This window comes from Typopeltis vanoorti, chromosome 2 (assembly GCF_054136105.1).
Source record: "Typopeltis vanoorti isolate ZY-2024b chromosome 2, IOZ_Tvanoo_1.0, whole genome shotgun sequence".
Taxonomy (NCBI): Eukaryota; Metazoa; Arthropoda; class Arachnida; order Uropygi; family Thelyphonidae; genus Typopeltis; species Typopeltis vanoorti.
Window position 1 is genome coordinate 39,686,753 of NC_143550.1, and position 18,434 is coordinate 39,705,186.

Here is an 18,434-nt window from a genome sequence, read left to right on the forward strand (position 1 = left end):
GATTCTGGCAGATCAAATTATCTTTCTTACCATACTTGTGATGAATTCATAGCATTAATAGCTAAAAAAACAAGAGAAATATTAATATCAGAAATTAAGGAAGCTGCTTATTTTGCAATAATATTCGATTCAACTCCAGACATTGCCCATAATGACCAACTAGCTATGGTATTTAGGTATGTTGCCGCAAATTCTGATTAGAAAAACATTTATCAGGTTCATCATAATTACACAACACAATTCCTTATATTTAGAAGAGGTAGTATTAAAAAAATTAGAAGAATTATCTTTGGATATAAAAATGTGCAGAGGGCAAAGCTATGATAACGCTGCCAATATGAAAGGTATCTATACAGGTTTACAAGCTAGGCTGAAAAAACGTAGTCCCTCTGCACATTATATACCGTGCTCTAGTCATTCATTAAATTTAATTGGCAACTATGCTGCGGAATCTTGTCCAGAAGCAGTGCAATATTTTTGTTTTATTCGAAATGTATATAATTACTTTTCATCTTCAACAAGAAGATGGGGTATACTCCTTAAACATTTAGAAAAAAAATCTTTAACAGTTAAAAGACTAAGTGAAACGAGGTGGTCCGCAAGAGCTGACGCTATATTTGCTTTGAAACGTGGATATAAACAAATTAAAGACGCATTACTTGAACTATCCATTTCTCCTCATGAAAAACCTATTTCTAAATTAGAGAGCTCATCATTGGCTGAACATTTTGACAAACCAGAAACAGCAATTTTAACAGTTATGTGGGACAAAATTTTACAACGAATAAATTCTACTAGTAAATCTTACAAGATCCCGATATGGATTTGTTTTTAGCTAATAATTTGTTACACTCTTTAGTTGGTTTTATTTTAGATATAAGAAATAGCTTTGCTGCTGTAAATGAAGAAGCGAATTTATTAACAGATGAGACAAAATTTAAAGATGAAAAGGAAAGAGTTAAAAAACGAAAAAAAAAAATGAGTGACAAAGTTTCACAATCTAACTGAGATTATATTACATGGGAAACAAAATTTCGTTGTGAACACTTTTAATGTCATTTGCGATAAACTAATTTTGGATATTAATGAAAGAACAAAAAGCTATTCCGATATATTAGATATGTTTGTCATTTTTTTGAAGGAAGATATAGATCAAGACAAGTACAAGACTAGTATTGATAAAATTTTACAAACTTATGGGACTGATATTGATCCAGAAAAATTTACTGATGAAGTTAAGCAATTTTTAATAATGATAAAGGAAGAAAATTGTTCAATTAAAAATATGTACAAATTTATAAACAGTGGGTTAAGGTCTACTTTTCCGAACGTAGAAACAATTTTAAAAATATTTTTGACGATGCCTATTTCAAATGCAAGTGTTGAACGCTCATTTTCAGTGTTGAAACGAATAACAAATTATTTAAGAAGCAACTTGCACCAAAATAAAACAAGTGACCTATCGTTATTTTGCATTGAATCAGATGTAATGGACTCGATCAATTATGATGAAATTATAGATATATTTGCTAAAACAAAAGCCAGAAAAAAAAACTTCATCATCATCAAATTCCTGCCATGTACCCTCAAGGGGTGTACAGGATATGACAGTACTACATGAAAAAATTACATCATTACTAACTTCCTATCAATAATTTTCCTCCAAATCAGTCTGTTACTTGTCAAGACTCCAACATTATCAGATCTTATATTTCTATCGTCTAAGGCACTTTGTACCGTATCAATCCACCTATATCTTGGTCTTCCTCTGGGTCGTTTTCCTGCCAACCTGGCAGAGAACACTTGTTTTGCTAATCTTTCCTCTCCCATTCTATTTAAGTGACCATACCATCTGAGATTAGCTCTGCTAACACATTCCTGGATGCTGACAATGTCAAGTTCTTTCCTAATATCCTCATTTTTAATATGATATTGCCATTGATGTCATCTGTTCACGCCTCTAATCTTTCTCAGGACTCTCATATCTGCGGTCTCTAGTCTTTGGTCAAGTGTTTTACTTCTGACCCAGCTCTCAGATCCATAAGTTAAAATTGGTTTGAACACAGTCTTGTATACAGCTAATTTAGTGTTCCAACTAATTTCTTTCTTATTCCATATGAATTTATTCAATTGACTTCCCATGATACCAGCTTTGCTGATTCTGTTGTCTATTTCTATATTTAGTTTACCATCTTCAGTAAAAATTGTGCCTAAGTAGCTGAAATGTTTTACTTGTTCCACAGGTTCTCCATTCACAACACAGTTGACATTTTCAATGATTCTGCCTATTTTCATTGTCTTTGTCTTTTTATTGCTGACCTTCATACCATATCTATTACAACAGCTATTCAATTTAGTCAGAGAATCTTGCAGACTTGTAGCGGATTTATTTAGAAGTATAACATCATCCGCATAAAGCAAAGAGCTGACATTAACATCTCCAATTTTGATATCTGGTTTAATACCACATTCCTTCATAATGTGATCCATATAGATAATTTATAACAGAGGGGATAATGTACATCCTTGTCTCACACCAGATTTAACATTAAACCATCTTCTTGTACTTCCTTCAATTCTAACTGCTGACTCACAACTCAAATAAAGACTAAGTATTGCTTGATATAATGCCCCATTGACACCATATAACTGCAGCGTATTGAATAGCTTCTCTCTTGGCACCTTGTCATATGCCTTTTCCAAATTGACAAAACTTAAATACAGATCTTTGTTATATTCCCATGCTTTCTCGACTATTTGTTGTAAAGTGAAGATCTGATCCTGACAGCCTCTATTTGGCCTGAATCCAGCTTGTTCTTCACCAAGCTTTTCTTCCACAATTTTTCTCAACCGTTTCTCAAGTATACTTGCATAGATCTTGCCATGAACACTCATTAGGGAAATAGCTCTGTAATTCTCACATTTAGTTTTATTTCCCTTTTTATATATGGGTACTATGAGAGCTCTACTCCAATCATCGGGAATTCGTCCCTCTGTCCAGGCTTTCTGAACTATGCAGTGCAGCCACTGTAAGACTCTTATACCACCATACTTCAGCATTTCTGGTCGAATATCATCTACTCCTGCTGCCTTTCCACATTTCAAGCCTTTGATGGCTTTTTCTACTTCAAGTATGGATATGTATTCCTGACTGCATGCCTGGTCAGTGTTTTTTATCACTGTGCTGTCATCACTGCTTGTTTCATTTAGCAGTTTTTCAAAGTAATTACTCCATACTTCAAGGATATCTTTTTCTCCTTTTTTCATTTCACCTTTATCATCTCTAATTCCTTTTACAGCACTCTTTCCTCCATTCCTAAGCTTCTTCAACAACCTCCAGAATATTTTGCCACCTTCTTGATATTTATTTTCTATATTCTTGCCAAAGTCCTCCCATGACTTTTGTTTAGCTAGTTTTACACACTGTTTAGCTTTCTTACATTTGTCTCTGTATTCTGTAAGAGTAAAAGCTGACTTATTTGCCAGGAACTTTTGATATGCTTTCTTCTTTTCCTTCACTGCCTCTTTAACTTCCTGAGTCCACCAGGGAGTTCTGATTTTTTTATCTTTGCACACAACCTCACCACATGCCTCTCTGGCAGAATCAATCAATGTTTCCTTCAGAGTTTGCCACTGAATCTCCAAGGTTTGATTCCTGTTCTCAAACTCTTTCATTTTCTTTTCAATAATATTTCTGTATTTTAGTCTACAGTTTACATCTGAGAGCTGCTCAACTTTTATTCGCTTTAAAACTTTCTTACATGGTATTCTTTTCAATATGAAATTCAATTTTATCCTGCTCAAGACTAAATAGTGATCACTTCCAATTTCAAATCCTCTGTACACTCTGGTGTCCTGCACCACGGAGAAAACATCACTATCAACAATAACATAGTCAATGAGACTTTTCTTATTCCTAGCCTCTTCTCTCCATGTGAATTTGTGCACATTTTTATGATGGAACATGGTGTTAGTAATAACCAGTCCATGTCCTGAGCAGAAATCCAACAGATATTTGCCATTATTATTAGCGTTGCTCTTTTCTCCAAATTTTCCCAAAATATTTTTGTATGTCTCACAATCATTTCCTACTCTACTATTTAGATCCCCAACAAAGACCAACTTTTCCTTTTTCATTGTGTCAGTTGCTTTTTCTAAAGCCTCAAAAAATTCCTCCACTTCTACCTTAGTAGAACCTTCTGTGGGACCATAGGCACAAATAAGTCTCATTGTCCAGTTCCCCATTCTCATATTTGCCCACATTACTCTACTTGAGACTGACTGCCATTCAAGAAGATTAGCCTCGTATTTTGTGTTGAATGCTATGGCTACTCCTTCTTTTCCTTGATTGTTATTGCCTGAATATAACATTTTGTATTTATTGCTCAGAAAGATCTCACCAGTTTTGGTCTTTTTTGTTTCAGTCACCCCTATTATGTCGATCTGGTACTTATTTAATTCCTCAGGTGCACGTACATCGTATGAATGATATGTGTTTTCTCGATGAGTTCCCTGAATTCCTAGAAGTTTCTAGTAATGATAAAAAAAATAATAAAATTAAAAAACTCAGTTTAAAATCTGTATTCAAAAATAAAATAAAATGTGTACTGTATTATTTTAAAATTTCTTCTTCATTTGTAACATTTATAAAGTACTATCAAGTATTTTGAGAATAAGCATAGGACACTTATAAATCAGCATTCTCACTGAGATTCACGAAGAAAGCTTATAAATATTTATTTACTGGAAATAAAGCATTCCAATATTCGATGTTATTAAGTGATTTTTTATTTTTACAAAGTATTTGTTCTAAACTAAAATGTATTTCAGAAAATAATGCCATTGCAGATATTAGTATAGATTTTCTATTTGACATTGTCAAATTTCTTGTAATTAACATGCTTCATTACAAGAAATTTAGTGTAATAATGCATTAACATACCTTCCAGAATATCAGGAAGGTATGTTAATGCATTATTACACTATATTCAAAAAATATTGAATCATGTTACCTTTGTGTTATTCGCTTATTGAGTTAAAATAATGTGGATGTCAATTAATATTTGTAATATTTTTTAATGGAAATTAAAGTTTTTTTTAAAATTTGATTATACATTATTTCATACTAAATATTTTAAATATTTAAAGAATTTCATATGTTGTATACTATATTATTTTGGCTATTAATTAGTATTTTACCTAAATCTGTATATTAGAATAGTTCAAAGAATTTTTACAAATGGGATACAAGGATTGGCATGCGCCTGGAAAAGAAGTGACAGATAAAAATGTTTCAGAACTGAATGTATATATTACGATGCACTAATATTTGTCATAGGGAATTTGAAATGTTGATGCTGACTTGCATTGATATTCTCTATATGCTTCGGTATCCTAAAATGCACAGCACTCTCCCTTTCAGACATGTACAGAAAATACATAATTTTTATACGGTGACTTGCATTGATTCAACCTCAGTAACAGCCTGGGTCTAGTTCCTACTGATGAGCCATCAATAAAGGTCAAAACTAGTCTGGTTAATGATCTTTCCCATATAATGTATAGCAATAGACACATCCAAAAGGAAATGTGCTGCACATTATAGGATATCGAGACAACTGATGAAGTCAACAGCCTCTACTGTACATATAAGTAGCCTTTGTGATGAAGACACTAGATGCACAAAATTCGTGCGCTTGTAGACTTTGGTAAGGGAAAGGGATTAAACAAGAATATGATTTCTTGTCTAATATAATTTACTTTGTAAGCTTAGTGAAAATACTTTTCCCTATGAAAAGAAACCTTTTTATGGAAAAGATCTCCAGAAACTTGGGGTTTTTCCTTCTGAAGAAAGCAAACTGGCTGGAGAACACGCACAATTAACAGACAAATATAATATAGCATAGACAGTAGACTATGTAGTATAGCAGCAGTAGCCTCCTGCAATGAGTACTGAAGGAGGCATCACATAGAAATGATAATATTATTATTGGAGAAAAAATGACCGTTTAAAAACAAGATGTGGAAAAGTTGTTTGCAAGAATAAAAAATGCCATGATGGACTCAAGAAACAGTCCTGAAAAGAAGAAATCAAGCTGAAAGTTCCTAGCAAGTAAGACGTATCCTCAGCAAACACAAAAATGTAAAATGGAATAATTATTTTGAAAGATTTTTTTAAAGGGAATGACAAAAGCAGTGGGAATATATTTAAGAGGAATGCAAAGGTGAGTACATATCAATATTTGAAGGAGAAAATGCAATCAAAAATGTTCAAATATTGACGTATGAAAGTTTTATAATGGTGACATGCTAAATTCAGAAAGATGAATTCTGGATGACTGGAGGAGAGCTCATACCCATCAATAAAAAGGAAAATAAATTACAGAGGAATGTTCATACTAAGAATGTTCCAGTTAAGATTTATGCAAGAATACATAAACGAGGATCAGAAAAATTAGAAATATGAAGAATAAGAAGAATAACGAGCTGGGTTCAGAGCAAATTGAGTCTGTCAAGATTATATCCTATTTAAGAAAAATAATCAAATGAGCATCCAAATTGTTTGTATGGAAAAACCTGAGTTTGAATCCCATCTATGATCCAAAGACCTTTTATAAGAGTTTTCAACTGAAGATGAGTTATCTGGTCTCAAATGGAATCATCAGGGTTTTTTCTTTCTTCTTGGAAACTTGTATTTTTCATCCAATGGGAGAGAAATTGATCAGAGAATACAGTTGGCTAAGGAGAAGATGAGACATGGGAAATCACAGGAATATCACAAAGATTTGCAGATTTGGTCTGCATTTGAAAATTCGGATTTCCAAACCAGAAATGGTTTGGAAAGAAAGAAAATGAACATGTTCTGGGAGAAGAACTGTTCAAAACACTACATTTATAATTGCATAAATGGAACATTATACAGGGAAATATATAACTTAAAAGCTGCAAGTCAGAAGTGAAGGATGTACAAGAAGATAATTTGGGATAAAATCAAATGTAAGACAAGGCTGCACACCATCTTCATCATCTATATGGATCACATTAGGAAGGAAAGCAGCAATAAACCTGAAATAAAAATTAGAGAGATGTCATTCAGTTCTTTACATTATGCAGATGATGTCATGACCCTAAATAAATCCAGTACAAGTTTTCAGAAATTTCAATAAACAAGAAATCATTGCATGCAAAATTAAACTTGGAAAAATCAGATTATCAATATGAAATATCAATAAGCTGATTTTACTATGTACTTTGTATTCAATATGTATTTTGTTGCTAATCTTACTTTTAACTGCAGACCAAGAGAAGCTTTTAACTGTACAAGTGTACCCTCTTCAATGACATTGCTTCCACTAAATATATTCAGTTGCAGGGTTTGTTCAGTTCCAGCTAGAAGATCCCCTGTGTGAAAATAATACAAGAAGTTTATTAAATGGTTTATTATTATTATCATCACACCTCTATGGTATCAAGAGACTCATTGCAGAAGGTCTTACTCTCACATGCACAGTTCATCAAACCTTGACCTAAATGCTTTCATTCTTTCTGCACTCACCACAATTTCAGCTAATGCATTCCAATCACCCACCACATGTCAGAGTGGAAAGAGGGTACTATCTTACCCTCTTTCTATTCCCTTGGAACTCTGCCAAGGATGAGACTTAGATTGAACAACTTTGTCAGAGGTAATGCCAATTCTCTTGCACATTCACATAGTAAATGGGCTGATATGCCATCCAGTTCCACTGCTGTGTTCACATTCATATTTTTTAATGTGTAAAACACCTCCTGTTCATATGCCTCCATATTGGTATACATCTCTGTAATATCATCAACTCTAAAATCACCACCTGGATGATATGCCTTTGCAAAATGATCACTCAGCAACTCAACTATTTCTTTTGGTTCAGTCATCTTCCTACCATGAGCATTGTTTAAAGTCATTCTACCATAGTCGTTTTTCCTCTTACTTGCTACATAATGAAAAAAAAAAACTCTTTTGGGTTTACTTTAGTCTGTTTGGCTAATTCTCTCTCATAATCTGATTTGGCCTTCTTTACCATATTAATCACCCTTCTTGCTTGTACTTTGTACTGCTCATGAGTATGCTGACCACTTTTTTCTTTATATTTCCTCCACAATGTTTTCTTTTATTTTTTTTGCAGCTCTTGCTTTATATCACTATTCATCCAATACCAACTTGGTTTATTCTCCTGACCTTAGGAATGCAGTCTGATACTGCTACCCTCAAGCAATTTCAGACCTCCTGCCATGCACTACTGGCTCAATCCATTTAGAATGAATAGATTTTTGATTGCTTGTACTTACATCTGAAGCAACTTAGATTATGCACCAATGTCTTATATCAGTCAACTGCATTTTCCACCTTGACACCTCTGTATAAGGTGGAAAAGTTGAAAGGTTCTGACACTTTATGAACAATGTACAGTACTTATATATCTATAGTTGTTTCATGATAAAAATCTTTTAATTAGTGATGACATTACACAGCATCAATCATACACTAAATATACTGAACTGCAGAGGAGAGATGAAGGAATAAAACAAGACTAGGCATATTTAAACACTCACATTCTACATAGTGTGCAAGTGGCATTACTTTTGGAATGCTTCTCATAGGGTGGTACAAAGACAGATGTGTCTCTAGATGTTGATGAAGATTTTGGAAAAGTTGGTTAGGGCTAATATTCAGAAATGGGTTAACAGAGAATCTGCACTTTGTAGTGAACACCGTGGGTTTACCAAAGAAAGGTAAACTTTCGGACTTTGTTAAAGCTTTTGACAGGATACAACATGGAAAGATGTTGCATAAGTTGGAAAATATGGAATTGGATTATTAACTACTAGTTTGAATAAGAGGATGGCTGACTGCAACTCAACATCACCAGAGTTAAAGATCGGTACTATCAACATAAGAAGCCTGAATGGCAAAAAAAATGGAGCTAGTGAAGGAATTAGATAAGTACCAGATCGACATAATAGAGGTGGCTGAAACAAAAAAGACAAAAACTGGTGAGATCTTTCTGAGCAATAAATACAAAATGTTATATTCAGGCAATGACAATCAAGGAAAAGAAGGAGTAGCCATAGTATTCAACACTAAATACAAGGCTAATCTTCTTGAATGGCAGGCAATTTCAAGTAGAGTGATGTGGGATCAGAATGGGGAACTGGACAATGAGACTTATTTGTGCCTATGGTCCCACAGAAGGTTCTACTAAGGTAGAAGCAGAGGAATTTTTTGAGGTTTAAGAAAAAGCAACTGACACAATGAAAAATTGATCCCTGTTGGGGATTTAAATAGCAGAGTAGGAAATGATTGTGAGACATACAAAACTATTTTGGGAAAATTTGGAGAAAAGAGCAAAGCTAATAATAATGGCAAATACTTGGATTTCTGCTCAGGACATGGATTGGTTATTACTAACACCATGTTCCAACATAAAAATGTGCATAAATTCACATGGAGAGAAGAGGCAAGGAATAAGAAAAGTCTCATTGACTATGTTATTGTTGATAGTGATGTTTTCTCCCTGGTGCAGGACACCAGAGAGTACAGAGGATTTGAAATTGGAAGTGATCACTATTTAGTATTGAGCAGGATAAAATTGAATTTCATATTGAAAAGAATGACATGTAAGAAAGTTTTAAAGTGAATAAAAGTTGAGCAGCTCTCAGATGTGAACTGTAGACTAAAATACACAAAGATTATTGAAGGAAAAATGAAAGAGTTTAAGAACAGGAACCAAACCTTGGAGATTCAGTGGCAAGCCTTGAAGAAAACCCTGATTGATTCAGCTAGAGAGGCATGTAGTGAAGTTATCTGCAAGGCTAGAAAAATTAGAACTCCATGGTGGACACAGGAAGTTAAAGAGGCAGTGAAGGAAAAGAAGAAAGCATATCAAAAGTTCCTGGCAAATAAGTCAGCTTGTGCTCTTAGAGAATACAGAGACAAATGTAAGATAGCTAAACAGTGTGTAAAACTAGCTAAACAAAAGTCATGGGAGGACTTTGGCAAGAACATAGAAAATACATATCAAGAAGGTGGCAAAATATTCTGGAGGTTGTTGAAGAAACTTAGGAATGGAGGAAAGAGTGCTGTAAAAGGAGTTAGAGATGATAAAGGTGAAATGAAAACAGGAGAAAAAGTTATCCTTGAAGTATGGAGTAATTACTTTGAAAATTTGCTAAATGAAACAAGCAGTGATGACAGCACAGTGATAAAAAACACTGACCAGGCATGCAGTCAGGAATACATATCCATACTTGAAGTAGAAAAAGCCATCAAAGGCTTGAAATGTGGAAAGGTAGCAGGAGTGAGTAGATGATATTCGACCAGAAATGCTGAAGTATGGTGGTATAAATCTTACAGTGGCTGCACTGCATAGTTCAGAATGCCTGGACAGAGGGATGAATTCCCAGTGATTGGAGTAGAGTTCTCATAGTACCTATATATAAAAAGGGAAATAAAACTGAATGTGAGAATTACAGAGGTATATCCTTATTGAGTGTTCCTGGTAAGATATATGCAAGTATACTTGAGAAACGGTTGAGAAGAATTGTGGAATTATATCAAGCAATACTTACTCTTTATTTGAGTTGTAAGTCAGTTAGAATTGAAGGAAGTACAGCAAGATGGTTTAATATTAAATCTGGTGTGAGACAAGGATGCACATTATCCCCTCTGTTATTCATTATCTATATGGATCACATTATGAAGGAAAGTGGTACTAACATGATATCAGAATTGGAGATGTTAATGTCAGCCTCTTTGCTTTATGCGGACGATGTTATGCTTCTAAATAAATCTGCTACAAGTTTGCAAGAAATACCTGACTAAATTGAATAACTGTTGTAATAGATATGGTATGAAGGTCAGCAATAACAAGACAAAGACAATGAAAATAGGAAGAATTGTTGAAAATGTCAACTGTGTTGTGAACGGGGAATGGAAAAGTAAAAACATTTCAGCTACTTAGGCATGATTTTTAGTGAAGAAGGTAAATTAAATATGGAAATAGACAACAGAATCAACAAAGCTGGTATGGTAGGAAGTCAATTGAATAAATTCATATGGAATAATAGAGAAATTAGTCGGAACACTAAATTAGTTGTATACAAGACAGTGTTCAAACCAGTTTTAACTTATGGATCTGAGAGCTGGGTCAGAAGTAAAACACTTGACCAAAGACTAGAGACCGCAGATACGAGAGTCCTGAGAAAGATTAGAGGCATGAACAGATGGAATCAATGGCAATATCATATTAAAAATGAGGATATTAGGAAAGAACCTGACATTGTCAGCATCCAGGAATGCGTTAGCAGAGCTAATCTCAGGTGGTATGGTCACTTAAACAGAATGGGCGAGGAACGATTAGCAAAAAAAGTGTTCTCTGCCAAGTTGGCAGGAAAGTGACCCAGAGGAAGACCAAGATATAGGTGGATTGATACGGTACAAAATGCCTTAGATGATAGAAATATAAGATCTGGTAATGTTGGAGTCTTGACAAGTAACAGACTGATTTGGAGGAAAATTGTAAATAGGAAGTTAGTAATGATGTAAATTTTTCATGTCGTACTATCATATCCTGTACACCCCCCCCCCCCCCTTGAGGGTACATGGCAGGAATTTGATGATGATGATGGTGTAACTCATGGATCAGGCCATTATTATTCATTATTTACATTAATGACATTGGGAAAAATTTAACAGGAAAGAAACATACAGCTATCTGGTGATGTTGCCAATATACACAAGAGTAATCAGAAATGCAACTGGTATGCAACACTTACAGAATGATTTGAATTAATTATGAGCTTGACTTTCAGTTCAATGTTAGTTTTTGTATACAGTCAACCCTCCTATAACGCGATTAATTCGTACCACGTTATATGGAAACTGTGTTATAAGAAACTCAGATTTAACGTGCAAACCAGGTTAATTCGTGCCGCGTTATATGGAAACCGCGCTATAAGAAACTCAGAATTAGTACGAATCAGATTGATTCGTACCGCGTTATATGGGAACCGCGTGGAGGGAAACTCGGAAGTAAGTAAAATCACTTGTTAATCAGTTTGATTCGTTCTGTGTAAGATTTGATAAGATTTCCACTCATTGGAATATTTTTGGCTATACAGTCTTCCGACCAGATCATCAATGCTCGTTCCATTTTAACCATATTAATGTTTCGCGCGCGGGTGACACGCTTCGCACCTAACGGACAGCCATCTGCCATAGTTTTCCTTATCTTTTCCGCATTTTTCTCTACGGTTCGAATTGTAGATTCATTCAAATTTATCGATTTTGCAACAGACGATATTTTTTCTCCACCCTTTAAACGATTTAAAATTTGGATTTTGTCCTCAAGAGATATAAACTTTCTTTTTAACTGTTTTCTTGTTTCTTTTGTGTCTGACATTATGCAAACCTAGGGTTAACAATTATTTTACAACAAATAAAAAATATTACCTACAGTATTGTGTAATGTTGTCCAATTACGATAACACAAATTAAGCGAGCAAAAGGCACTTTATTGAACGGTAATCGTGATATGTACGTCTGCACGGATTTACAGACAGTTTCCTACTAAGTTGCACTTAAAATTGATGACAAAGTGGGTGGTTGCAACAGCGAAAGTTCGGCAGCGCTATTGGATAAAAAAAAAAAAAAATTCACGCAAATACGCAACAGCCAATCATACGGTCTATTTTAAGCATTAAAACAGAGCACTGTGAACAATCTCGCAACGTTTCTTCGCTTATAGGGGAATTCCCTGATAACTGAAATTGGAAAATGGTGATGTACCTTCACCAAAAAGAAGGGAATTCCCCGTTAATTTCAACTGTAAAAATTTAACATAGATAAATTCATGCTATAGAGAATCTTCTTAAACCAATTAAGTTGATGGAATGTTGTTGAACGGAAACCGCGTTATAGGAGGGCTGTCGCAATTTTGGCTCCGCATTATAAGAGTACCGCGTTATAGGAGGGTTTACTGTACTTTGATGCAATGAGATATTCAATGGTGTATTATATTGGTGAAATTATGCTAGAAAAAACTGATCAGGCTAGGGATCTTGATGTTTTAGTAGATAGGAAATTGAAGTTCAGGAGCCATATAGAAAAGATTGTGAATACAACCTCAAAGGATAATTGCAGTGTTGAAACAAACATTGACATGTAAGAATAACGAATTCATTTTGCCTCTTTACAAGGCTTTGATATGACCTTATTTAGACTATTGTGCACAGGTCTGGTCTCCTGGTTTCTATCGTGATGTTGATCAGTGAAGAGTGCTAAAGATGATGTCAGAATTATGGAATACAGATTGAGAATTTGTGAACTGTTAGACACTAGCAAACCTAAGAAAAAGGGGAGATATGATTAAAACTTACAAACTTCTGAAGGAGTTATACAGGATACCAGTAATGGAATTTTTCATTTTATGAATGGTAGAAAGAGAATGGGAGGACATCTATGGAAGTTGAGCATGAATACAGTCAAGAAAGGGATGAGAGCTAGATTTTTCTGTCATAGAGTAGTGCATGATTGGAGTGGACTGCCTTTGCAGGTTGTGAATGCAGGTATTAATATTATTACATGGTTGTGAGTGCAGGTATTAATATTATTACATGGCACCTCCAGGGAGTCCATGGATTCATCGAGGGAGGGCACTTGCTCTACACCTCTCTGTCTTCATCATCAACTCTATCTACAATGAACCGCATCTACACCAACACCGTCTATTGCTGATCACCACTAGTATTTTCAGAGACAATCACAAAAATCCATGCCCATGGCAGGATTCGAACCCGCAGCCTTTTGACTGGAGAGCGGATGCGCTAACCACTCGCCCAGCAAGTGTGAATAATGTGTGAAATAAATGCGGGTGTGAAAAGTTATATGGGAGATGTGAATTTATGGGAGATTGAATTTATATACACAGGTAGTGTGAATAAATTCAAAAGGTATGACAGTTTGTGCAGGTAATATGTGGCCTCCCTCAATAAGTCTCTGACTCCTTGGTGGCCTCTCTTAATAATAACAACAACAACAACAACAATAATATATTTAAATATAAGTCACATAATTTGAGTGATTTCCAATGAATTCCTATTGTCACCTGACACTCAGTCTCAATTCAAATAAAATCAAGAGAAATGTCACTATATTTCATACAATTCAAATGAATAATTACAAATTAGAATGAAAAACATACCAAAACACAAATATGTAAAAAAGAAATTCTATACCTTTAGCATTTTCATGTTATCAAAATATAAACAATGTAAAACAGAAATTCCATACCTTCAAGTGGGTGAAGTTCAATTGTTGGGGGTTTATAAATAACTGAAAATATTATTGCAGGATAAATGCATGGAAGGATAAAATAAATATTACCCCATTCAATACATAACTGATTTAGCGAATAAGTGCCAATTTGTTTAACCTAAAAAAAAAAGCATTAACAGACTGAAACTATATACATCACATTTATCACATTAATGAAATACAGTAGAAACAAAAATTTAGATATGCTATAGCAAGGTATTTTGTTGAGTACATAATATAACCTAATTTCTAACTTGTAAAAAATAGAATACAGAATATAAATTGGTGTCCTTTTGCTAAGGAAGAATTACATTTTCGTCTGAATATGAAAAATTTTCATGACTACAGCCAAATGTGAACATGAATTTATTGCCAGCATACTAATAAATTTTTTGTTATACAAAAAATATGTTATAAATTTTGTACAAATTAAATTGAAATAAGTTACAAATTTTCTAAGAATATAATGAAGGAGTTAATATACAGTGTTTACAGAAAACTACGCAGAGAGACATTCCGGTATATAATATGTCTACCCCTGCTGTGATACAGATCTCAAAACATCACACTATGCTTAGCACCAAGTGATTCAGGAGTTATTGAGGCAAACTGACCCACTCCTCATTCAGAGCAAGGATAAAGACTTGTTTGTTTTCTGTAAGGGAATTTCGAGTAGCAAGGCATCTCCCCACCCCCTTAGCTTCTGAATTATGCAGTGTAGAAAGTGTAAAACTTGAAAATCACAATACTTAAGCATTTTTCATAGAATAACATCTACAATCGTCCCACATTTCCAACTTCAGGTAGCTTTTCTACTATAGTTCTATTACTTTTTACCTCATTTACATTTTTTCAAAGCAATCACTCCAGATATCTAAAATATCCAGTTACAATAAAGATCTTTAAGATCTTAGCTTTCTTTTTTGTACTATTTCCTCTATTTTTAAGCTTTCATATTAGTCTTTAAGCCATCTCTCTTCTTTCTGATATTAATCTTCTATATTTTTAACAAAATCTTCCATGGCTTCTTTTACTTGAGTTGACATATAACAGCTTTCCTATATTTTTCTCTATATTTTTAGAGCATATGCTGAATTACTAAGAACCTTATAGCTTTTTTTTTTATTTATTTTTTTTTATACTGACTGCTCTTCATTATTTTCTTGTGCCCACACAGGGCTTTATTTCTGATCTTGTTTTAGAATAGGTAAGCATGTAGACATGTTTGTGAAAATAAAAATGAAAGCTGAAATTTATGTAAAACTGAATTTACTACATATTCATTTTTCAGCTTCATAACTAAGGCATCTTCTGTATGCTGATCAAATGGAACACACTTTTAAAAAGCACCACCACAACGTAAGAAAGACAACAAATTCTTAATTAAAAAAATAATAAAAATATATACATACAATTATAATAAGACAATAATTAGGAATTTACAGAAGACTGATACAATAATATTTCCCATAAAAGAGATAATCAGAAGGCCATCACATCTGTTTAAATTCAGCTGACTTAGAAAAGCCTCGCAACACTCTTTGTATTGCAACAAGCAATCTACTACTTTTGTGTAAAAGTTTTTTTTTTTTCCCAAAGCCTATGTTTGGTCAAGATGGTATTTTCAGCTAGGCCAGATTGCTAAGGTTCATGGTACCATATATAAGATTTCTGTTCCTCACAGTGGACAGCTGCAGATCTACCAGACTGTCGCAAGTAAGACAAGCAAGGAATCTGGTAGACAACACCTAGAAAGGTGAGTGGAGAAAGCTTGTGTTTAGGAAAGGAAGGTAGAAATCCTGACAGGATGAAAGGCTACTATGATGTTCTGAAGCCATAGAGCTTATGTTTAGATATTCCCTTAACATACACAAGAAGTCAAGAGATTTCTTCCTGAGATCTAGAAACTGGGAGCCTAAAGCTGTTGAATGCTTTGTTGATAAAAGACTCATTAAAACCATTTTTTAAAAAGGCAGTTTTGTTATAATTCAATTCTCAGCTAGAAGGGCTCAGTGGAACATTAACTATGAGCATGGTGTAATACAAGTTTCAAATGGTTCTGACTTTTTTTGACTGGGATGTTATGGGCATTAACATGGATGTAACTATCAGTGTGTATTTCTTTTCTAATGTGGATAACTCAGGTAGGAAGGAAACTAGGAATTAACACTTGACTGGCTATGCATGCTGCTGATTCCATGAGATGAGGTTGAGTGTTGACTACTCCAACAGTATTAAGAATGGGCAGGTTACCTGTAACTGAAATTGACATAGTACACTGGTGCAGATTGTCAGATGATACAGATATGCTACCTGTTGTCAGTGCATGATTAACTAAGCTTCTATTTCAGTTACTGTATCTTCACTAGGTCACGATCCTTATACAATCACTGAACTATGTACAGAAGGAAGTAATTTCTGTTGGACTAGAAGTGCATACTTGAATTAGGAACAGATACCTGAGATAGTAATAGTTAAGTGCTGATAAATGATCTTTTTTCACTTGAGATAGATTGTACCTCCTCACTGATATCCATATGAACTTCCAGAATGTCTATCCCTTGGTCCTTGATTATCTTTTTCTTTATGTCTTTACTGTTATAGATTCTAAGAAATATTCTATGAGGTTTTCCTCCTGGTTAACTATGGTAATTCTGCACCATAACATTTATGTTGTACCACAGTACAACATAAATGTCATGTAAGAAACCACAGTAAGAAACAAAGCCTGGGTACTCAAGTGACAATGACATTTCTCATGCAGATTAATACCCAAAGCATCACAATGTTAACCTGCAATCTCTGTAAAATCACATGAGGATTGCAATACAATCCTCATGTGATCTCCCTATTTACTGTTCTCTCCAGAGAGTAGTAAGTTACTATCAAAGTTTTTTAATTTGGATAGATCATACTACACTTTAGTATACAAACTCATATCTTTGTTCTGAATAATAATTATTATTATACGGCATCTCCATTGAGTCCAACGACTTATCGCAGGAAACCCACACATTTATACCAACAAAACCTATCATTCCTCACCTTAAACTCATTAACTGTCAGAGCACTTAGAACTAATTCTGGCAATCCATTCCACTCTCCACAGAAAAGATCTCATATGCATGCCCTTACTAATCACACTCTTATGCAACTTCCACAGATGAACCCTAGTGTCGTGACGACCTTTTTCCGTCGTGTTCTAAATCTATCTAGTTTCAAGTCACTTTTATGAATAATATAACTAATTACGAAATGATCACCGATCCAAAAGTAGGGAAATTTATATTTATACTGCGCCACCCTATTCTTAGATTAGTCTATATAAATAGTAGGATCAGTTCTAAATCAAGTTAGCAGTCATCTCATTAGGCCGAATCATCTATTATCATTTTTACTTGGGGTTCCCGCAAGATTCGAATATTTATGAACGGTGCAATAATAAGGAATTCAGGCAAACACAATATTTAGATTAACAAAATAAAACATTTAATATATGATATGGTTAACAAATACAAGAACTCTATTTTAAAAATGGAACTACACAAATAACTTAACACATCTTCCTAAATCAGTTATGCCAATACAATGTTCTAACTTCCATATACAATTCACAGTCTCAAAACACAAATCTTCTTATCTCAAGTTAATATAACAATTTCACATTTAATCAGTCTTCACAAATCTATCAGCTCAATGTTTATATTCACAGCAAGCAATAAACTACGTAAGCTATATTCCAAGCAAATAAATTCCGGTTCTTGAGCATCGGAGATATATTACAGTTAATGCTAGAATAGAAAAACTTATACAACTACTCTTACCAGACAAATTCTTCAACACATCAAATTATTGAGAGAGCACTTATGAATTAACTTAATTAACGTTAGCGGAACACATAATAAAAATTCTCCAAGTTTAAACTGTACTACTGTTAGTCGCACTTCACTATTCCAAACAACAGTAATTAGGTACTGATATCTTTTCTTGTTCACTTTTCTCCAAGTAATCAATATAACCTTTTCCTAGGGCAACATAGAATTAAAATCGTAATCCAGATTAACTGGAACTAATCAGAATT

At 34.0% G+C, this 18,434-nt stretch overlaps 1 protein-coding gene across 2 annotated transcripts in view; it reads right to left on the minus strand.

The window, feature by feature from the left end:
• The window catches only part of SIDL (SIDL trafficking protein particle complex subunit 10), a 248,066-nt gene that overhangs the window by 86,403 nt on the left and 143,229 nt on the right, over positions 1 to 18,434 (minus strand). For both annotated transcript variants that reach the window (XM_090411063.1, XM_090411072.1), the window contains exons 14-15: positions 14,330 to 14,471; positions 7,286 to 7,401 (exon numbers count right to left, since the gene is read on the minus strand). In XM_090411063.1, coding sequence (XP_090267189.1) covers positions 7,286 to 7,401; positions 14,330 to 14,471 — 258 coding nt within the window. The remainder of the gene's footprint in view (positions 1 to 7,285; positions 7,402 to 14,329; positions 14,472 to 18,434) is intronic.